Source organism: Anabrus simplex, chromosome 1, assembly GCF_040414725.1.
Source record: "Anabrus simplex isolate iqAnaSimp1 chromosome 1, ASM4041472v1, whole genome shotgun sequence".
Classification (NCBI taxonomy): domain Eukaryota; kingdom Metazoa; phylum Arthropoda; class Insecta; order Orthoptera; family Tettigoniidae; genus Anabrus; species Anabrus simplex.
Window position 1 is genome coordinate 1,329,249,617 of NC_090265.1, and position 24,071 is coordinate 1,329,273,687.

The 24,071-nt window shown below is 40.3% G+C and overlaps 1 protein-coding gene across 2 annotated transcripts in view; it reads left to right on the forward strand.

Annotated features, from left to right (window-relative positions):
- Nucleotides 1–24,071, forward strand: part of LOC136858307 (centrosomal protein of 164 kDa) — a 208,807-nt gene that overhangs the window by 9,563 nt on the left and 175,173 nt on the right. Inside the window, exons 1-2 of one of the 2 annotated variants that reach the window (XM_067137749.2) lie at nucleotides 16,212–16,359; nucleotides 18,581–18,812. In XM_067137749.2, the coding sequence (XP_066993850.1) occupies nucleotides 18,734–18,812 (79 nt within the window). In that variant the 5' untranslated portion in view covers nucleotides 16,212–16,359; nucleotides 18,581–18,733. Of the gene's footprint in view, nucleotides 1–16,211; nucleotides 16,360–18,580; nucleotides 18,813–24,071 lie in introns of those variants that run through there. The other variant, XM_067137748.2, reaches the window with a different exon arrangement.

Consider the following 24,071-nt stretch of genomic DNA (forward strand, 5'->3'; position numbering starts at 1 on the left):
CAATGAATTTTCCAGGATTTAATCCTTCAGATTCATGGGATAAATTAGGTCGTGGTGGCTTCGTTCCAGAGAAGACATATTTTCACATTCATCTGAAGACTTATCTGTCTCTAGTATATGATTCTGAGTCACTTTCTGTAAGTGACGAGTCTGAGTAAATCTCGTAATATAGGCTTCTTAGAGAGTGGTTGATGTGGTTGATTCTTTGAAGATGCTGCCTCTAGATATTTCTGATCTGGCTGTTGTGACAAAAAATGCTTTCACAGTCATTGGATAAAAACTAGTGACTTATCTGAATTTTGGGAATTACTGCTAACTTTTCCCGTTGCTTGTTCATGAGATTATCATATGCTAGAACTACTTTGGGAATATAAAAAAAACTGTTGTCTCCTTGATTTCATTGTTAGCACGCTGATGAAATTTGCATGCATTACCGGTACTGATTTTCTGGATTTCACTGCATTCAACACCCTGCGCTTTAAAGCACCACCAATTACGTTGACTGCCTGTTTGCCACGTGACGTTGCAAAGAATGACCGTTGCACATCAATCTCAATGTCTGTTTTTGTTGTTGTTGTTGTTTTAAGGGGCCTAACATCGAAGGTCATCGGCCATGTTTATTTTTTTATTGAACACAAAATTTATAGGGAAAACTTGTTCTTAAACTGTGATGAGGCTCCGTCAGAGAAGATGGATAGTCTATTTAGGCCAGAAACTTCTTCAGCAGATTAATAAGTCTGAACAAAAAGACTGGAACAGATAATTTGCCATGTCACTAACAATTGCGTATGAAATTTTGTTTCTACCAATCCAAGCAGATGCTGTAAATAGTGGTAACCTGTCCATGTGACCAATGGGCACAGTGGATTTTGTCCTGGTATATAACCAAGTAATTTTTTTCCATAAAGAACTCCCGATCTAGGTGTTCTTCTTTCTGAACTCTCTTGACTGTGTGTTCTTGACATAACAAAGGAACCTAAACATGGGTAGTTGGCTTTTAATCTCATCAGTTACTTCTGAAACTGATCCACTACACTCAACTTGTTTCGGATGTTTTTTCACCATCGACCTACTATTTCTGATGCGTTTTTTGATTGGGATCATAACCAAGCATGCAGTCAGGGGCACACGTCTGTGAGCTTGCATCCAGGAGATAGTGGGTTCGAATCCCACGGTCGACAACTCTGAAGATGGTTTTCCGTGGTTTCCCATTTGCACACCAGGCAAATGCTGGGGCTGTACCTTAATTAAGGCGACGGCTGTTTCCTTCCAACTCCTAGGCATTTCCTATCCCATCGTCACCATAAGACCTATCTGTGTCAGTGCGACGTAAAGCGACTAGCATAAAGAACCAAAAATTGCTGAATGTCAATATCTTTACGCTTAACACAAGAGCCTAGCATGCAGTTTTCGCTCATAATACTGCAAACTGAACGTTCTCTTGAGTCCTTGCTCTTTGGCAAAAGTTGTTTCTCTTTACTCCATTATTTTGTAGAGCTTGTAACAAGAAATCAAAACTGGAATGGTATTTACATACACAAACCACATGTAGCATGTCAGAAATCCGACAAAACTTGTCTGGGACAAAGATAATGAATTTTAGTTTTCTTGGTATGGTGGCAAGTCTCCATGTTGTACACATCACCGGTAAGGTACCTTTTCTGAAATATTGTCCTCTTTCTTTTGTTACAGGATCTCTTACAAATTTTGTGTCCCTTTTTGCAGAGGCCTGGTAACTGACATCATCCCTTAAAAAAACCTCTTCATTATTTTCCCTTTTTCTTTTGTCTTCTCTGGAAGATTTGAAAACTATTGAAAATTCTGGTTTTGTTTTCTAACTACAGCAAGCTTGCTTTTTTTTTTTTTTTTTTTCCCGGTCTGTTAGGAACTTTTTGACTCTGCTTACAACTTATCTCAAATTTTGAGGTAGCTGTAGGTACCAAGATCAGGAGTAGCATTCAAGTGAGTGCATCAGAAGTGACATGCAAGTGACCTGTACGATGGAAGAAAGACATTGCACGCTTGAAATGGTTTGAGCATGTGCAAAGGATTGAAGAGACTAGAACCCTTGGACAATACTTGGAAATTGGCAGTACCTGGAAGGAGACCTTTGGACATCCCAGAAAAAAGTGGCTGGACCAAATAAATGCAGACCTTATCGAGAAAGGAACAACACTGCAGGATGTGAAAGGAGAGGAACTCTATAATGACAGGAACCGATGGAGGCATATTGTCCACAAAAGTCCTACCCAGCCTGCTGGAGGGATACCCAAATGATGATAATGGTGATGAGATTATGAGAATGGTACTTACATAACTTATATAGAATATTATGCACTGTGTTACTAACAGTGCTTCCTGGTGAACTGGGCTAACCTGTATTTAACAGTATCCATCAGGGGTCATTAAGGGTGGCTGCAGGCCTCCCCCCTAGAGGCGTTATGACTAACAGTAATGTTTATCCACACCACAGTTAGTTCACCAAGCATTTGGTATTTTGCATCCATGTAAAACCATGATCCATCAGCATGCCAGGTGGAGATCAGCAATGAGGAGGGAGTGAAAGTGAAGATACCATGACATCAGTGTTGCTATGATTACAGCTGTCTGTATTAGTTCCCTTTTCCTCATATCAACACTATATTATTTTTCCACCACTCAACCAATGCACTCTTCTTTCAGGCATAGACAGAGCTTTGTAATGAATTACAATGATGAATGTATGCTACTTTTCAACAAGATTTTTGGTAGACTTCCTTGAATACCATTGTACTTAGAACTGTTCTTTCACCTCTTGATAGTCACTAGGTTTTTTCTATAACTAACCCCATAGCACTACAGCGCTGAAGGGCCTTAGCCTACCAAGCTACCTCTGTTCAGCCCGAAGGCCTGCGGATTACGAGGTGTCGTGCTGTCAGCATAAGGAATCCTCTCGGCCGTTATTCTTGGCTTTCTAGACCTGGGCTGCTATCTCACCGTCAGATAGCTCCTAAATTCTTATCAAGTATGCTGAGTGGACCTCGAACCAGCCCTCAGATCCAGGTAAAACACCCTGACCTGGCTGGGAATTGAACCTGGGGTCCCCAGGTAAGAGGCAGGCATGCTTTCCCTACACCATGGGGCCAGCCTTTTTCTATTTATACACTAACAATTTGAAAAGGACGGATTGGCATGAATCGCGGAGGCTATAGCATTACGAAGGAAAATTAGCTAGAAACATAACATTAAAATATGTGAACTAAAGAAATGTTTAAGGCCTACAGAAGTTGTCACACTCAGTATAGGTTCTCCCTATGCAACATGAAACACATGGTCATTGTGATCTTTTAACCCTGATGATGTTACGTTTGCAGCGAGGCTTCGGCAGACTGCCGTTTTCCTGGCTTTCTGTAGCCAGTATCTTTGATCTTTAAAAGGATCATTGGAACTCTTTCTTTGGTTTATGAAGTTGAATAGCAGGTAATCTCATTGTTTTGCCCTTCTAAACAGCATTCACCATCATCATTTATGTGCATAAAAAGTTATCTCTCTACTGTATTTGAATATGGAAACATACTCCTCAGAAAGTTTGAAATGCAATTAGCCTAATTGTTCTATTAGATAGCTACACTACTGTATTATTCCAATTTTTTGTTGAAGCGAGTATAATGGCTAACCTAGGAGTGTTAGTGAAAATTCTGTAAGCACCTTACTTCCACTGATGATCTGGCTTGTTAATAGACTGCAGCCTTGCTGCTTTCTTTGCCAAGGTTGCTGGTTTGACTTGTGCCATAGTCACTCTAGTATTTATTTAGGCTAGAAGGTATAAGTTTATTCAAATTATAAACAAAGAAAATTAGTTTGTATGTTGAAGTTAACCTTGGGAACCACTCAACGTACTTCAAAATCAATCACTACTGAATCTGCATTTAGGGCAGTCGCCCAGGGGGCAGATTCCTATCTGTTGTTTTCCTAGCCTTTTCTTAAATGATTGCAAAGAAATTTGAAATTTATTGAACATATCCCTTGGTAAGTTATTCCAATCCCTAACTCCCCTTCCTATAAATGAATATTTGCCCCAATTTGCCCTCTTGAATTCTTACATTATCTTCATTCATATTGTGATCTTTTCTACTTTTAAAGATATCAGTCAAACTTATTCGTCTACTAATGTCATTCCACAGGGGCTGCCTGGCCGAGGTGGTAAAGGCGTGCTCGGTTCGCCCGGAAGGACGTGGTTCGAATCCCCGTCAGGAAGTCGTAAATTTAAGAAACGAGATTTTCACTTCCGGAGGTGCAACTGGCCCTGAGGTTCACTCAGCCTACACCAAAAATGAGTACCAGGTTAATTCCTGGGGGCAAAGGCGGCCGGGCATAGAGCTAACCACTCTACCTCATCACGTGCCGAGGATAACAATGGTGGAAGCCTTTACCTTCCACTCCTCCAAGGGCCTTCATGGCCTGTACGGAGGTGACTTTGCTTTTTGCTTGCAATGTCATTCCATGCCATCTCTCCACTGACAGCTCGGAACATACCACTTACAGGTCATTATCCTCATGGTTGATCCGTATTGAATACTGTTATTAACAATTATAATAGGAAATTATTTATTGTCTATCTATTCAATACTATCCACCATTCGGTGGTTACAGTTTCATGTAATTACATCCCTTTATGGGACATATTTCGCTCACTTAATGAGCATCCTCAGTCTTAACACTCGGATACAATACTACGGGCCACACTGGCAGACGCGTTAACAACTCCGGACCAGTAGGACATACCTAACATCTTGAATAACAAATCCCACAATCCGTTTAACTTAGTTTAAGGTCGAGCACGAAGCTTTATACCTACTTCGTAAACTACGTAACACAACCTATTTAATACATTGAAAATAAGTTTTACAGCAACTACAACTGGGTCCTACTTTTGGCTTCTGTACATTATCTGTGTTCTGCCTGTTGTGTCTTAAGACTATATGAAATCTAGTGTATTCACAATTCATCATGATGACCGAGCTCGATAGCTGCAGTTGCTTAAGTGCGGCCAGTATCCAGTATTTGGGAGGTAGTAGGTTTGAACCCCACTGTCGGCAGCCCTGAAGATGGTTTTCCGTGGTTTCCCATTTTCACACCAGGCAAATGCTGGGGCTGTACCTTATTTAAGGCCACGGCCGCTTCCTTCCCACTCCTAACCCTTCCCTGTCCCATCGTCGCTACAAGACTTATCTGTGTCGGTGCGATGTAAAACAAATAGCAAAAAAAAAAAAAATCATCATAATGACAGACACACTTACACATATCTCAGATACACTACGTCATATAAGTTTTGTATTCAGTTTCGTTTCCGTAAGATTGGAGTTTACCTTGGAGCTGTTTGAGATTAAATAAAACTACTGTCTATAAGATGAAGATCTATTATTAGTTTCAGATACAAGGCTTTGGATTGACAATGTGATAATTTTAATTACTCATGTTATCATGTTTTAAGAAATGTTTAGTGTTGTCTTTTTTAGATGTAATGTGGATTGAGGACCGCTGTGAATCAGTGATTGAAGCAGCTATCTTGAGTGTGAGGATAATTGGATGTTTGTTAATATTCACTGTTGTGAGTATCGTCCTGCTGTTGGATACGGTTGAGCTGTTACTGATTGTTGTTCACTTGATGTGATTGTGTGAAATACTGGACTGTCGTTGGAGTTCGAACCAACGAACAGTCGTCAAGTGTTGTATAGCCAGTGACACTGTGTTCAAATCCAGCTATCTATGCACAGCCGCTGTATGAGTAGCTTGACTGGACTTGGGGAAGTGAAAGTGAGGCTTAAGCATGCGCAGGTAGATGAGCGGGCTAGACCTCCTACTGTGTATACAGAAGAGAGATTTGTAAATAGACTGTAATTAGTGCGGCCATTCATAACTCGTTAGCATTACTTGTGTTTAAATATGTGTGTGTGTGCATTTATTAGGTCATCCTGAAATAAATTAGAGTAATGAAAGAGATGGAGTTTTATATCCGTAACAATATTTATATTCAGGGTGAACCGAAATTCGCGCACTCAGGCGTCGCGTCGCGACTCCTCACACCCCAGCAATAAATAAATGTCTCTCACAAAAATTCGTCCTGCGAGTATATTCAGCAGAAAAAGGACGTTGAAGAGTGGGAATTTGGCAACACTGTAACCACATGTAGGGTAACTACCTCTGTCAGCACGTGTTAGTCGTGCTGTACAGTTGGTGCAGTGGATAGAGTTTTAGTTTAACATGTAGGAGTTCGAGGGGTTGATTCTGGGTTGAGGTGTATATTTTTGATTTTGTAAATGTAGTCCAGGCGGTATGGTTTCTGGCATCTTAACTGTCTTTACAATTCTTGGAGGCACTGAGGTGTTGGAATTTAATCCCGCAAGAGTTTCCATACATGCCAGTAACTCTACCGACACGAGGCTGACGTATTTGAGCACCTTCAAATATCACCAGAGTGAGTCAGGATTGAACCTGCAAAGTTGGGGTTAGAAGGCCAGCGTCTTAACTGTGTGAACCAATCAGCCTGGCATTATGCGAGAAACTTGAGGTCCAATGAACGTGTAAGTGAATGAAAACATGAAGCAGGTCGAAGTAAAAGTAATCTGGAATCCTTAGGAGAGAATATACTGCCCCGATGATTGGTCTGAACAAGCAAGGGACCCAAGTAAATGGTATGAAGTACAGCATTTTGCAATCACCTGTAAACCTAGGCTGATGAAAGTAGGGTGTACGACTGTAATGTTTGCAGTTATAATGTGCAAGGCATACTGCGCCTGTGGAAAAATGAGACTTGTAAATCCTGAGATTTCATACATCATCTTGAATTTTCAAATGTCACATACAGGGTCTCTCTTATAAATCCAGACCATCCAGCTGCATTTCTACTCTTGGAGACCTAAGCAGTAGTATGTGAGGTGTATGCATAGTTCTTGACCTTGTAAGGAGCGTGCACGTGTTCAACCTAGCATCTATAGTCAGTCTGAATTTCAGCTGGTAACACGGTGAGACAGTTATCATTGCAGTGCCGTATTTTCATATGTAAAAGTTGTTTTAAGTACGAGTCTGCTCAGCGGGTACGCGATGCATTTGTTCAGCAATTTTCTAGTGAATTGCCCCATCACGAGCACAGATTCAAGTAATTGTAAATAAATTTGAAACTACAGGCTCAGTGCTCAATAAAAAACATGCGTGCACATGAACAATTTTAACAGAGGAAAGCTATTGTATTGTATTGATGAAGAAGCTGCTAATATTTTTGCAGGCAGTTCAGATGAATTTATACTAAATGCACTGGAAAGAACAGATTTATCGTTTAGATGACAATTACTTTATAGTGATGTATTGTGGCATAAAACGCAGCTATGTAGCATTGAGGCAACAATTATCGCTCATCAGCTGAGATGGTTAGGCCATGTTCAGCGCATGGGTGATACTGGGCTTGCCCGCCAAATTCTTTATGATGAACTTTGCTCCAGCAGTAGACCTCATGGAGCACCTCTTAAGCATTTTAAGGACCAGCTGAAACACATCGTACCGGGCGAGTTGGCCGTGCGCGTAGAGGCGCGCGGCTATGAGCTTGCATCCGGGAGATAGTAGGTTCGAATCCCACTATCGGCAGCTCTGAAGATGGTTTTCCGTGGTTTCCCATTTTCACACCAGGCAAATGCTGGGGCTGTACCTTAATTAAGGCCACGGCCGCTTCCTTCCAACTCCTAGGCCTTTCCTATCCCATCGTCGCCATAAGACCTATCTGTGTCGGTGCGACGTAAAGCCCCTAGCAAAAAAAAAAAGAAACACATCGTGAAGGCAACTGGTATAGATATACAGACATGGGAAGAATGTGCTGTGGACCGCTCACTGTGGCGGAACACTACATCCACCACTGTCAACTTGCTTGAAAGAGAACGCCGCAGACATCAAAGAGGCCAAGCGACAAGCAAGAAAACTCCAATTACAACCCTGCTCTCCTCCATCCATTCAGTGTGATTTGTGTGGGCATATGTTCTATGCCGGGGTTGGTCTGTTTAGTCACCGTAAACACATCCATAAACTGAGTTGAATTGGTCAATATATGCAGGAAGAAGTTATATATACTTGGATCGAGTTTCAGCCGAGGACGATTGTGCATACGACTTTCCTGATGCTGAGTTGGTAGCACAAGTGTAACAGAGCAAAGCTAATTAATTCCTATATAGTTTTTATTTTACGTACTATAAGGCAAAGGTGTAATTCTTAAATGCATTGTACATTATTGGAATGTATTGTTGTTTATTCAAGTAATAGTCCAGGACAAAAAAGAAACTGGAACACAACTGCATTGTGGATATATCTTATTTGCCTCAAATGCTATTGAGAACAGTTTTCTAATAAGTAGCACGTCTCACATACGCATTTACCATCTGATCGTGACTTTGCTGAAGTCAAAAAATTTTCAAAGAATTGAATCAAAGATGTCTACAGTCCAGAAGGATTATGCCTGATCATACTCAAACGTGACAAAAGAAAACTATTTCATGTTGCAGTAATTAAGCAAGAAACTTACAGTGCACAAAGTAGCAAGTGTGGAAAGTACACCTGTTTTAAGACTTTCTAAAAGAATCTTTTATGAAACATGATTGACCATGTGAACAAGTCACATTGGGGCCAACATATTCAGAACAGCTGCCATTTAATCCTTTGAGAGTTAAATATATTAAGGATCATCTCCTTTCTACAGCCTGTGACAAAAAAGTTTGGTGAATAGCCCTGTACCATCAACATAGATGAACAATGCACGACAGTGACCTTACTGTACTTCGAATAGTCCCCTCCCATAACTATGCACTGCTGAGATCGGCGATACATGTCCTGGAAACTTTGCAAGAAGGCTTCTTTTGGGATGGTGTTTCAAAAGCCTTGTCACATTTCGTTGGATGTCAGAAATATCGTCAAATCTCTTTCCTTTCAAAGCGAGTTTGAGTCATGGGAATAGGAAGAAGTGTGGAGGATTGTGATCTGGCGAGTATGGAGGATGTTCAAGTTGCACCAGCCCCTTTTTTGCCATGAACTGTTTGACGATATTGGCTGTGTGTGGGCGAGCGTTGTCATGGACAAAAAACCATGAACCTTGTTGTGTGTACTGGGGTCGTACCCTGCGTAGATGTTTCATGAAATGGGTCAACATTTCAATGTACCGTGCAGCATTCAAAGTTGTTCCCTCAGGTAGAAATTCTTTGTGGATAATGCCTGACTATCGAAAAAGGTGATGAGCATCGTTTTGATGCGTGACTTTTCAGTTCTGACCTTTTTCCGATGAGGGGATCCCGGAGAACACCATTCCATGCTTTGCCGTTTCGTTTCAGGGTCATACCTGAGACACCAGGTTTCATCCTCAGTGACAATACAAGTTAAGAAATTTGGTGTCGCATCCACCGTTTGAACAAAATCCTGTGAAGCTTGTAACCGTCCTCGAACCTACTACGCTGGCGTAGCAGGGGAAGAGGTGATACTCCCAGGTGGCAGATAAGGGGGTCTTAACCGGCTAGCCGGCGGACTTGAGGGAAATAAAATACCTCTCGCGGACCTGTGGGTGGGGTACGCAGATGAAGAATACACCCACGCTATCCCCTGCCTGTCGTAAGAAGCGACTAAAAGGGGCCCAAGGGGCTCTCAACTTGGGAGTGTGGGTTGGCAACCACGGGCCCCTTAGCTGAGTCCTAGTATTGCTTCCACTTATTTGTGCCAGGCTCCTCACTTTCGTCTATCCTGTCCAACCTCCCTTGGTCAACTCTTGTTCTTTTCAGACCCCGACGGTATTCGAGTATTCGAGGCCTAGGGAGTCTCTCATTTTCACGGCCTTCGTGGCCCTTGCCTTTCTTTGTCCGTTACTTCATTTTTCGAAGTGACGGATCACTATTTTTCTTCTTTTTTCTTTTTATCTATCCCCTGTGGGTGGGGACGCAGATGAAGAATACACCGACGGTATCCTATGCCTGTCGTAAGAGGCGACTAAAAGGGGCGACCAAGGGATGATCAAATTAGAACCATGAAACTATTTGTGATTAGTACCACCACGCGGGGAACACCATGGGTCGCCTTTACTTGCGCATAGTACCATCATGTTGGGTACTAAATAGGTTTATGATTAGTAGCAAACGTGGGCACGACGGCTTTTACAGTACCTGTGGTTTGTAGCACTATATGAGCAACACCATGGGATGAAGGAACTCATGGTTCTGGCTTGCCTATGATTAGTATCCACTCTGAGGAACACCATGGGATATTACGAGTCCCTGTGGTTAGTACACTTAGGTGATGAACACCATAGGTTTGCGTTGCCTGTCAAGGGCGCCACAATGTGCTAAACACATTAGGTCTGTAATACATGTGCGAATTTCATTACCTGTGATTCGTACCATAATGTATGGAATACCGCGAGTCTACGCTACTCTTGATTAGTACCGCAACATGGGAAATACCATGGTTCTACTTTTTTAACGATAAATACCATTATGAGGGGAAGACCTGGATTTTGGACCCCTTTCGAGAACGAGTGTATTCTAATCGATTCAGCATCCTGCTATAGAAGCAGTCCCTTGGTCCGTACTACTTGTTTTGTGCCAGCTTCTGTGCATGTGAGGCACTGTGGGTCGGATCCACTGATTGTTTTAACTTCATATCAATCCATTCATTCTTCGTCCTCACGCTTTGAATTCTAGTCAGCGGAGGATTTTGGACTTTTAATTTGTCATCTCATTTTGTCTTACCTAGTACCATTAAGGGCCGATGACCTCGGATGTTAGGCCCCTTTAAACAACAAACATCAATCAGCTTCTAACCGTGCCTGCTTCTGATCATCAGTCAAGTGATGTAGCACAAGACGAGAACACGTTTTCCTCTTCCGTAACTTCTGGGTAATGATTTGTCATACAGATTCACGGTTTATCCGCAGTTCAACCACTATCATGCACACAGTTAATCGCCGATTGTTTGTGATTAATGTCGTCACCTTCTCAATGTTTTTGTCACTGATGGCAGTCGCCGGTCTTCCGCTACGGGGGTTGTCAGAAACACTTTCCAGGCCTCCTCAAAAACGGGCGAACCATTTGTAAACACACTTCAAGGACAGTGCTTGATCTTCATAAACACGTACCAGCATCGCATGTGTTTCTTTCAGTGTCTTGCCGAGCTTGAAACAGAACTGTACATTGATCTTTTGGTCGTTCATGTTCCTGTTCGCAGTTCAGAACCAATGCACTAAACACACACTGTGTCAAACGGGTCTTACACGGCACACACACGATGCTCAACTGAACAACGTTGGGAGCAGGTGTTCAAAACCTGCTACTACGCAGGTGCAGCGTTGTGTGTCTCCAGTGTTGCCAGATCGTCCGTTCTGACTTCATTCACCGAACTTTATTGTCGCAGGTTGTATTCTGGCTGTGATTCACCTTCTCTACAATAGTCGGAGACCAGATTATAAATGTAAAGCAAAACTAAAATATTGATGAATACTGTAGCTAGAATAAACTGGATACTTTACAGGAGGTATTTCATTCGTCTTTATGTACACTCTTCATGCATAAGTGAAGAGTGGTCAGACTGAATGATGTTCGTATGCATTCAACTGTAAACTGTAAGACCCAAATTAAACATTACTTGAGTAAGAAGAAGTTTTGCAAACTAATCACAAATTGAGATTGTGACAATAAAGTTCGGTGAATGAAGTCAGAACGGACGATCTGGCAACACTGGGGCACACAACACTGCACCTGCGTAGCAGCAGGTTTTGAACACCTGCTCCCAGCGTTGTTCAGTTGAGCCTTGTGTGTGTGTCGTGTAAGATCAGTTTAACACAGTGTAAAGAAAAAATAAAATTTTTACTTCAGTAAGAAAGCTCTATGCCACCTGTACGCTACATTTTCATTGTTGTTGTTTTTGTTATTGTTAACTTCATATATCACAATGGACCACTTGAGTCTTTCCATATTCACTTTCTCTTTGAAGGTTGTACTGTTTGGTTCTTGTGATCTGCCCAGTACTTTTTCATGTGTTGTAATTGTAATTTTCTCGTTTCATCTGAAATCGCTATAGCCCTTCTATGAATCATTTCTGCTGAAGACTTTCTGGAGAAATCTTTTTAAAAAACATGATTGACCATGTGAACAAGTCACATTGGAGCCAAAGTATTCAGAACAGCTGCCATTTAATCCTTTGAGAGTTAAATACATTAAAGATCATCTCCTTTTTATTCTGGCTGTGAATCGCACTTTCTACAACAGTCGGAGACCAGATGATAAATGTAAAGCAAAACTAAAATATTGATGTGCCAGGCTGTTTTTAGTGGAATTACATGTATTTTAAAATTTCCATGTATCTACCGGTGTATGACAAATACCGGCAAGAAATTTTCTACATGTTGGCGACATGGAATAAACAACTGATTCAGAATAACATAAAGAATCAAAGATGTTTTATTGTTGATATTATAATTGTCAATACTCTATTTTTAGGAAGAGAAACATTTTGGCAATTTCTGTCTCAATATCTACTTTGAAAAAAATCATTTACATATGAAAGAATATACGTAATGATGTAGAATGTATTTCGTAATATAATTCAATAAAATAATTACTTTGAACGAGAAAAATAAAAATTCAAACATATGTCACTCGTAAAAACAAGACAATTTTACTCACCGATAAAATTTGTGTATATGTATCGACTTGATCTTGTGATTGATCTTCATAAACACGTACCAGCATCGCATGTGTTTCTTTCGGTGTCTTACCGAGCTTGAAACAAAACTGTACATTGATCTTTTGGTCGTTCATGTTCCTGTTCGCAGTTCAGAACCAATGCTCTAAACACACACTGTGTCAAACGGGTCTTACACAGCACACACACACAATGCTCAACTGAACAACGTTGGGAGCAAATACTGACAAGAAATTTTCTGCGTGCAGACTCCATAGTATAAAAAATAATTCTGAGTTATTAAAAAATAATAGTTGATATTACAGTTTTTATTTTCAGGAAAAATCTTTTCTCGTTTTCAGTTCCAGTATCTATATGAGAAAAATCTTCTTGGTCATTATTCTTGGTTTTCTAAACCGCGGTCGCCCTCTCATCATCGTATATCTCCTCAATTGTAATCACTTAGGGTCACTTAGGTTGAGTGGATCTCGAACCAACCCTCGGGCCCAGGTAAAAGTCCTTGACCTGGCTGGAAATCGAACCCATGACCTCATGGTGGGAGGCAGGCACGCTACACTTGGCCCGCAGGGACAGGCATTTACATAATGATAGAGAAATTATTTCTGAACAGAATACCGTAAAATAATTACTCTGAACGAGAGAAAGAAAAACAATAAAAATAGAAATTCAAATATAGTATGCCATTAGTAAAAAGAAGGAAAATGACAAAATAAATTTATTCACCGAAAATTGTAGAGACGAAGACTTTATTGTTGTTCAGAGTTTGAGAACACTGTTGTATGGTTGTATATTTACGCTAATAGAAACTATATATAAGATGATAAAAATATTTAAGCTTAACACCACTGTATAAAAAAATCTGTGTGTTTTGTTGAAATAGAACTTTACATATACTTTTTATTTATTTAGGAGAATTATGAAGAGCTGCATATTTAGTATGCAGGCCTTTATTGCACTTGACGCACACAGTTCGCGACCTCTTCCTCTGTTGCAGAGAGCTACATACAACGCACTGTCTTTCTAATTTACCTGACAAAAGTTTTACGCCATTCACTGGAATATTCATGATTTTTTTTGTCTATTCTCAAACCATTCAGCACTCAGAGATTCAATTATGCTGGAGTAGAGCTGGAGTCTATAGTCATTTTCTTTCCGTTACAGTTTTCTGAATACAACAAATAAGCATTTAAGACCATTGTCGAAATGATAATGAATGCAACTTTTTCCCACCCCCTGTGGGTGGGGGACGCAGACGAAGAATACACCCACGGTATCCCCAGCCTGTTGTAAGGGGCGACCAAGGGATGATCAAATTCAAACCATGACACTACTTGTAATTAGTACCACCATGCGGGGAACACGATAGGTCGCTTTTACTTCCGCTTAGTACCACTATGTTAGGTACAAAATAGGTTTGTGATTAGTAGCAAGAGTGCGCTGTCGACTTTTACAGTACCTGTGCTTAGTACCACTATATGAGTGGCACCATGGGTGAGCGACACCATGGTTCTGGCTTGCCCATGATTAGTACCCACTCTTATGAGGAACACCACGGGATAGTACGAGTCCCTGTGGTTAGTACACGTATGTGATAAACACCATAGGTTTGTGTTGCCTGCAATTGGTGTCGCAATGTGCGAAACACCATAGGTCTCTGTTACATGTGTGAATTTCATTACCTGTGAGTAGTACCATAATGTGTGGAATACCATGAGTCTACGCTACTTTTTATTAGTACCACAACATGACAAATACCACGGTTCTATTTTCCTAGTGTACCATTATGAGGGATACCAATATAATACCAATATAAATGGTCCGTTATTGGAAATTATAAATTTTCCAGCTAGCTCATTCTTGGTTGCCAGCGTTTCGCCCTCGTGTGCTAGGGCGGGCTCATCAGTTGGTACCTAGCACACCTACCAATACGCTGGCTAGTGCATACCGTGGAGGCCACTGCGTAGGCTAACTGGAGCCACCGGCAGTGCCAATGCACTAAGAGACTTTGTCTCATCACTAAAAATTGATGCCTGCTTGGCCATCAGATGATATAGATGTTGATTCCCATAGGGAATCTGAAATATTTGTCCTGAATGAGCAAATTTATAATACCAATATAAATGGTCCGTTATTGGACATTATGGGAATCAACATCTATATCATCTGATGGCCAAGCAGGCATCAATTTTTAGTGATGAGACAAAGTCTCTTAGTGCATTGGCACTGCCGGTAGCTCCAGTTAGCCTACGCAGTGGCCTCCACGGTATGCACTAGCCAGCGTATTGGTAGGTGTGCTAGGTATCAACTGATGAGCCCGCCCTAGCACACGAGGGCAAAACGCTGGCAACCAAGAATGAGCTAGCTGGAAAATTTATAATGTCCAATAACGGACCATTTATATTGGTATTATAAATTTGCTCATTCAGGACAAATATTTCAGATTCCCTATGGGAATCAACATCTATATCACCATTATGAGGGGCTGATGACTTGGATTTTGGACCCCTTTAGACTACAAGCATCATCGATTCAGTATTGTGCTATAGAAGCAGTTCTTTGGTCAGTAGTATTATTGTTTTACGCCAGTTTCTGTGAATGTGAGTTATTGCGAGTCGGATCCACTGTTTTAAATTCATATCCATCCATTCATTCTTCGTCCTCACATTTTGAATTCTGGTCAGTGGAGGATCTTAGACTTTTAATTTGTCATTACATTTCGTCTCATTTCATACCATTAGGGGCCGATGACCTAGATGTTAGGCCCCTTTAAACAACAAGCATCATCTTCATCACCTCTTTCCCAGAATTTCAAAGTTCTATGTTCATCTAAATGTACACCGTCATGTCATTTGTATCGAAGCCCCTCATATAACGATTATAGTCCAAGAACACATTAGGTTTCCTCTTCGATTGGTTACTCTTTCTAGCAGTTGCAGGCACTTAGTTTCTATTGCAGCTCTGCGTGTACTTACAAGCACCACCTGATTTTTCTGAGATTTTTTTCTATTTTGATCCTATTAGTAAAATTGGCTCGTCTGAAATATTTATTACAAACTAATTTAAATGGCTTTTTCAGACTCTGGTAGTTCTTGTTTCTTTGTATAGTGCCAGTAATAAATGTTCCAACTTACTATAAATGTTTTGCAAGGGGGATTGATGTAAAGTAATAATCTGCGTAAATGTAAAAACCTTTCATAAAATAATTCCCTGGAGACAGAAGTTTCATCACAACAGTGTAGACCAGTCCATTGATTTTTATTTCATTTTCGTCTTCAATGGATCTTTCTATTCGGTACATAAAAATCCCAACACAATACTTAACTAACTGCGTCACACAACATCCAAAATTATATCCCCCACTTGTGATGGTGCTTATTTGGCGTATTTTGGAGTAGGTGTGTCTGGCATTAATTTCAACTAAATCTTCGTTTTTGTATAGTTGCTGGTGAGGAGTATAATGATGTCTAAATAGCCTAGTATCGTGATCTACAGGAGGCTGGAATCAAGCACAGGGATCATAGTTTGGAGAGCCAGGAGGAGAACGCTTACTGTTGTCAACTAAATGAAAACGTTAAAAGAAGCTGGAACCTATTCCTTGTGATCATTTCACCAAACCAAGGGGTAATGCAATGGTCTACCGAATTCCAGTACAAAACAATGGTAGGTTTTCCTATTGGTTCCATATTCAGGGTGACACCTTATTACAGTGTAGTGATTAGTTTTTGTGACTATAAGGTTTAGCAGAGAGAAAGTAAATAATAAATTGAATTATGATATGGGCAGCGAATCAGATGGAGGGGTATGTTTAGGTTCAGGAACTTCCATGAGGGAGATAGGAGGCTGAGGAACGTTGTCAGGTTCATTGGGAGAAATTTCGGTAAAATGTTCTCCAGAGGCATTATCATCATCATCATGTTAGTCATCATTAGTTTCATCTACTACTATATTCACAGTAGCTTTAGTTCCATAGGAAACAAAGAAATGTCTCTTCTTAATCTGCAGTGATCCCAGGGGGCATGGCCGGTATAATTTTGTCACTCCTCTCTGAACTAAATTCACTATCGCTATCTGATAAATCATCCACGTTAACTTCGCATTGTTCCAAATACTCCATTAATTTATCATCGTCGGTACCTGCTAGAAAATATCATGTGAACCACTTGCCATTTTGCTGTCACTGCTGCAAGGAGCAATCTCTTACTGACCGGTTAGCAGTATTTCTAAACACGGAAATTGACTCTTGTGGACGCTAGAACACCCTCTTAGAACTGCCAAAGCAAGGTCAGGCATACAATAACTTGTAGCCCCTTTAATATAGGTTGTCGCACGTCACTATAGGTTGCCACAAAATTATATATATCAGAGAATTTTAAGCCGGCCGATGTAATCGGCTCTGGCAACTTCCAACTGGATTTTTAAAGACACAATAATAGGCCTAATTATTAAATTAATGTCGTATGGTCCACCTTTTTCAATACTAGATTATGCAATATTATTGAATTACATTACTAAACTAGGGACTAGTTTCGGCCTGGACTGGCCATCTTCAGCCTTAATGTAATACATCTCATAACTAAAAAGATGTAAAAACACACAATTGACATGAAAACTAATGTACAAACACACAATTAACATTAAAATCTGGGATGAACTAAGTGTAAAATCTGAAAAATAAATTAGGCTCTAAATTCATAGCATCTGGAGTATGCTCATCATCCAGACACTTTCTTGTATTGATATTCATTGAATTGTTAGTTCCATCACTGCTAATCATTACAATTTCAATTGCAAAATGGGAACTGGTAAATGTTGATTCTGTAGTCAGATCATCAGTCACCAAATCTACTTGAGTGGTGTTAGCAGTATGCAAGCCATTGGATGCCACCCAATTAACCACCAGCTGATACAGAACTGCTAGATGGTGTTTCCACATTGCCCAACGTAAATAAAATGAAATGTTCCAGTAGTGCTTGTTAAAAACATGCTGAAATGCTGTTGAACATTGTCAGGACGGCACATGAAGATATGGTTAAAACTGACACATTCTTAATTTGTGGCTGGTATAAATTCGCAATTCATTGAGGTGTCCACAAAGTTAACCTGAATAAATGATAGATAAAATTAGATAAATTAATGAATAGAAGGAGAGAGAACGAGCGTGTTAGTCAAATGGCATAGGTTATATGAGACTTACCTCTCGTTGCGGCATGTGGTGCATGGTGTATTGTGTGCCTCATACTAACAGTTGTGAGATTCATATGAAAAAGAAGAGGCGGGGCAGGGGCAAGGGGAGATGTCGGAGAAAGGAGAGGGGGAGGGGGGAATTAAGGCGGGGCCAAAGGATGTGGGGAAAAGAGATGGCTGGTGAGGAAAGGTGCTGTGAATATTATGAAAAACTGAATTATGACTTGTTGTTTTGATGTTTCTAAAAATGGGAATTAGAAGGTTATTTTCATTAGGAAGGATTCTCCAGACTTCTTTGAGCTAGATCTAGTGGCTTATATGAAGTCCTAACCACTCGGGCATGCCTTTCATTTTAAAAATCTCACTTGCAGTGACCAAGAATTTTACCATGTGTGCCTTTATAAGAAGCTAGAAACTATGTCACAAGGTTTTTACGGGCTTGTGCTAAACTATTAATGGAATAATTTGCATAGATTTTTAATAATTTATGACACTATAGGTTGTTTGTTTATGTAGATAGATACTTTTAAACAAGATTCCTAGTACATTTTCTTCAGATATACCATACAAATTTTCTGTACTCCCTTGTGCATTGATCCTTGAAATCCTATATTCCAGGTTCCTAATGCACCCCCTCATGCCCTTTATGATATATGTACCTCAGTTTGATTAATTCTTTTTGTTAATTTGTTTACAGATGTTGATTATCATAGTAGTGTAGGAGCATGAAATGGAATTCTATTTTAAAGACAGATCAACTGGTGTTTGTTCTCAATGTGAATTTCTCAGCTTATGGTGATCTGTCTGAACTCTGAAATATCTGTGTTGTCCTGCTTTCACTTCACTCAGAATGAGCTCATTGCAGCAACCAAGCCGATTTATACCCTTCAGCAATAGTGCGCAGAGAACCCAGCTATTGCCATCGCAAGGTATGTGTGAAATTTTATTTATAACTATATTTAATTTGACCTGAGATTGGATGCTTTGATCATACAGTGTACACAGACTTTCTCTGCTGGAAGAAGGGAACATTGATAGGGCTTATAAGCTTAATTAAATTAGCAGTGATAATAATAATAATAATAATAATAATAATAATGTTATTGGCTTTATGTCCCACTAACTACTTTTATGGTTTTCGGAGACACTAAGGTACTGGAATTTAGTCCCATTGGAGTTCTTTAATGTGCCAGTAAATCTACCAATACAAGGCTGACATATTTGAGCACCTTCAGATATCACCGGACTGAGCTAGGATCGAACCTGCCAAGTTGGGTAACAGTGATAAGCTCTAGATTTGAAGCATTTTTTAACATTATTATACATCTTGATTATGATAATCAAGAATGGTGTGTGAATGAAAATAATTCTCACCATGGGTACAGAAAATGCTAGAATGGCTTTCCTCCCTATCGAATGTTAAGTTTGTCACATTTGCATATATTTGCAAATACAGTACTTTCTGTCGAGTTTCTTGCCAGATAGATTGCATATTAAAAGTGGTTTCTCTCTTCAGGTTCATCAGTAGTCTAAGGCTTGCTCCTTGACAAAATATCTACAATTCCTCAATATAGTTCCCAGCATTGTGTAGAACCTATTGCCAGCTATGTGGAATCTGTTGTATCCCTGTCGAGCCTGTTCTCTGAATGGTGCAGATAGAGGGTTCTTACACCGGTAGAACTTCAGGAACAGTTCGGAAGTTGTTGCCACAAAGCAGTTCCTTCATCTTTGGTGTCGTATCAAAATCTCAGGGGGGCTCAAGTCTGGGAAGTATTTTTTTAAAATTAATCCCTTTCTGTACATGGCAGGGCTCAGGGTATGAAGCCTGTATTAATTATACACTTGCATTAACAGAATATACCGAGAACTATGACTATTTAAAATTAAAAGTTCTTTTAATATGATTTAAAATTAATGTAAAGTGGAATTTAATTGAAATTTAAATTATCATAAAACTCATTTTTGAATTGGATGATAGAGCACTTCTCAGCTCCATCAAATATATACATCAGCCACCAGTTGCAGGACATGCACTTGAGCATTGTCCTGCAAAATGACTGGAGGCATCTGCAGAAAGTGCCGTTGCTTCGTGCTTAATGCTAGTTGCAGGTGATGTTCCAAAAATGAACAGCAGTACTGCAAATACCTGTTCGAGCCTTGCCATCCACATTGCTTTTAAAGATAAAAATTTTATTGTTCCGTATTGAAAGTATTAACGTTAAAAATTAAATAATTGAAAAAGAGGTTCAACCTATTCAATACATAAAAGAATCACTACATTCCTTTCTTTTATGTATTGAATAGGTTGAACCTCTTTTTCAATTATTTAATTTTTAACATCCACATTGCTGTCGCTGTCGTCCATCATTGAAGGCTTTGAGCCATCATGCCATGGTTCTTTAAGGCAACACCAAATCCCCACATGCCTCACAAAGAACTTTGTGACATTGTCATGCTATATGGCTGCAGCCACAATCAATTATAATCCAGCTACGCTGTTTCTCTTTCGAGAACATCTTGCATACTAATCGTTTGACCGGTCTCTCTCAGATGACACCGTTCTTCGCAGCACAGCTCATCTGCAGAGCATTGAATGAATGAGTCCATGTACTGTGAGGTAGGTTGGGTATCATCCTAATGTGTGTATAAGCAAGAAATACTGGTTTCGTTTCCTGGTGTATGTACAACTGTGTTGTCACTAGTAAAGAAACAGCCCTCGTATTTCCTCTTAAGTACACATTGTGTGATAGAGATGTGGGCTGTTGCATTGTGCTACCTAAAAGGGCAGTTTTCAATCTCACCTTCACTAGGAAGGGCAAAACTCGCTACAAAGATTCATCTCACTTCATACCCGACCCTGAAGAGAAATGGGACAAGGATTGGACAGACAAACATTGATTATTTTTTACAAGAAAGAATTCAGTCCTACAGTTCACACTTTGGATGTTGTAATCTAAACTAGTTTTGTCAAAATTTAATGACTTTTTTTGTATTCAGAAATATAAAGACAGGAACTTTCCACCTAATCAATACATTTATTATATTATAAAGTACTTAAAACTTGTTAATATGTCAGCATGAGTCATTCATAATTAGGACAAGCTGTATTTTAGCATTATAAGTTGTTGTTATTAAGATGATAGGTCCTTCAGCTGAAGATGACCCACTAAAAGGGTTGAAACTTGTACTGACATATTAGCATGTTTTAAGTACTTTATAATAGAATAAATGTATTGATTAGGTGGAAAGTTCCTGTCTTTATATTTGCGAATACCTCAACCATCAATAATAGATTATAATAAGTTTTCTTGTATTTAATAATTTTCCAATGATCAGATACTTACATTCTGAGAAAGTTGAAACTAAGCCCATCAGGAAATGAGTTATCGTGTACAAGCACAATTGAAAGGAACACATTATCATAGAGATTTCTTGGTTAGATGATACAACACTGAGGTTTATTTACACTTTGCAAACAAAAGGGTGCACTTCATTGTTTTTAGAACAAGTTTAAATAATATTTTCTACAAATTACCCTTAATGCTGTTTCTCATTTTTCATAAATAATAGAGCTATATAACTTTAGTGGTGAAGTGTGCATTGGACAAATATACAGTATATTAAAGAGTAAATCATAAAAATCCCCCTCTAGGGACACTATGACCTTGACGTTGGTGTGGGGGCTTGTGCGCTTGCTGTGCCAGCTCAGGGTTTCCCATGCTGGATTGGCCTCGGTGTAGGGCCAGACTAACAATGTGTCACCCGAGTTGCCTGAGAGGTGTCTGTGCTCTTTATTCTTCATCACTGTTTCTACCCTTCTATTCTCACCTTCTTAAATTTCATTCCTCTTCATGTCTGGCCGGCCACCTTCTCTGCCTCGGGTAGAATAGGTTAGTACGGAGGTTTTATCCTCCCCCAATCACAAGTTTCGGGTTGTGGCGAGGTGATGCATGGCTACTGGGAGAGTAGTTGTTAGCAACCCCCTCCAGATACCGGGCCCCTCTAGAGTATATAGACTTGCCTTCTTATCCCAGGTACTCATGGGACTGAAAACAGAACCTCTCTCTTTTTCAAAGGATGGCACCCTTCAAAAAACGGCGTCAAAAATAGGTAAGAAACGTAAGCAGTATACTCCAGTTCCGGTGGATTATGTAAGTGACAAACGTCTTGTTGCTTCCAGGGTCGATGGTAAGAGTTTTCTTGATGAATGTCCTTTCATGATCAGCAATTCGATCGAAGAAATTGTTGCTGGTGAAGTCGACAAGATGCGCAAGCTCCGTGGTGGATCCGTACTTATAAAGACATCTACGATTGAACAATCCAGGCAGCTACTTAAAGCTAAGTGATTCGGAAAGGTAGAGGTGAAAAATCGAGAAGCACCAAACCCTTAACTCCTGCAAGGGAGTTATATTCCAGAGGGATTTGGTTAAGTCTTCCGATGATACTATGATCCGGTACCTGGCACTTTGGGGTGTAACCGACATGAAGAAGTTGAAGAGGTGTGTGGGTGATAAGCTACTCGATACGGGTGCTTTCATCCTTACCTTTGACGCTGAGACCGTACCTGAACGGATAAAATTAGCAATGTATTGTCTGACCGTTCATCCGCATATTCCAGCACCACTGAGGTGTTATAACTGTCAAAAGTTTGACCACACCTCACTGCGATGTACAGGTACGACGACCTGCAAAATATGTGGGAAGTGCAAGCTCTGGGGTTGACTGCACACCACCACCTGTGTGCGTCAACTGCCCGGGTGCACATGCTCCAATCTCAAAGGAGTGCCCCACATTCAAGCAGGAAAAGAAGATCCAGGAGATAAAAACGCTGGATAAGCTATCTTATTCAGACGCCCAGAGGAAGTTGAAGTCTGTGGCTGCTCCGGAGTTCTCCATCTCCTTCGCTGAAAAGGTCGCAAACGTGCAGATCACTCCACAGAGTTTTGTACAGAACACCAGTACTGAAAATGCATCGAAAAGTCAAAGCCAGCAACAAAATGTAATCACTAAAGAAACTGGAGTTTTACCAGCAGAAAAATCAAAACGTGCGTTATTGCTGACATTGCCTGTGAAAGGTCCTTACCAGGAATGTTCGGCTGGGAAGTCCTCTCCCAACGGGCGGGGGAAAGGCTTCCCCAAATAGGGCTGGAAAATCCAGCCCTCCTTCGAATGCCCAGAATATGAAGAAGGAGAAGGTGAAGCCACAGAGCTCCCTTAGGAAGTTGAAGAAGAAGCCTTCTCCAACTCAGTCGGGGGTCACAGGATCCCCAAAGAAATCTGGCAAGCCATCTGCCGGTTCTCCTCCTAAAAAGACGGAAACGGTGGGCAGGAACGAGAGGCCCTGATGCCCTCTTGCTTGATCACTTTCTGGAGAACCTAGTTCTCCCAGGAAGAAGGCCCACTGTTCCAGATCAATGAGATCACCGTCCGCAGAGTGCCCAGTCACCGCATCTCCTTCTTCTGAGGAGACAATGGAAATTGAACCACTCATTGTCGTCGATGGTGATGATGACAACAAAAATACCGATAAAGACGGTGGAACCTGGCAGGTAATGGACTGAGCGAAGGGCAAGGAATTGTTCTGAATTTGAAGCTTTACCTATCCACACAATAGGTTCGTTCCAACACATGAGTTTCTGACAGTCACCGGCGGATTCATGCATCGCCCTGTGCGCATGCGCCGGTTTGGGATTGGTCAGCGACTGGTCCCAAACTTGATCGTGTTGGAACACTTCCTGGACAGCAATCTGACGTGTAAACAAAGAGTTTGGTGCATATTTAGTATTACCTTGCCCTGTTTAGTTGTTTGTAGATTCGTGCAAAAAAGGAAAGGGTAAATTACTGAAACACCAATGAAATTCAATATATATAGAAAACGGAACACGGTACAACAAGTATTTAAAAAATCAGTAAAGTATGAAATACACACACATGGTTTATATTCGTTTTAATTGGTTAGGGAGGGATATTTGCCTCCAAGCCTTAGGCTTGTATTTCACTGTTAAGGAACTATGATTTAAATAACTTGTATCAAAGAAATTTTATAATCTTTCATAAAAGAACTTGGATGAAATATAAATGTGTATGCATATCTAACTACGGTATTTGCGATTAAGGAAATATAGCGAGATAGTGAATGATATTAAAGGAGATTATGGTTGAGGATGTAAGGAAAAAAATAAACGTTT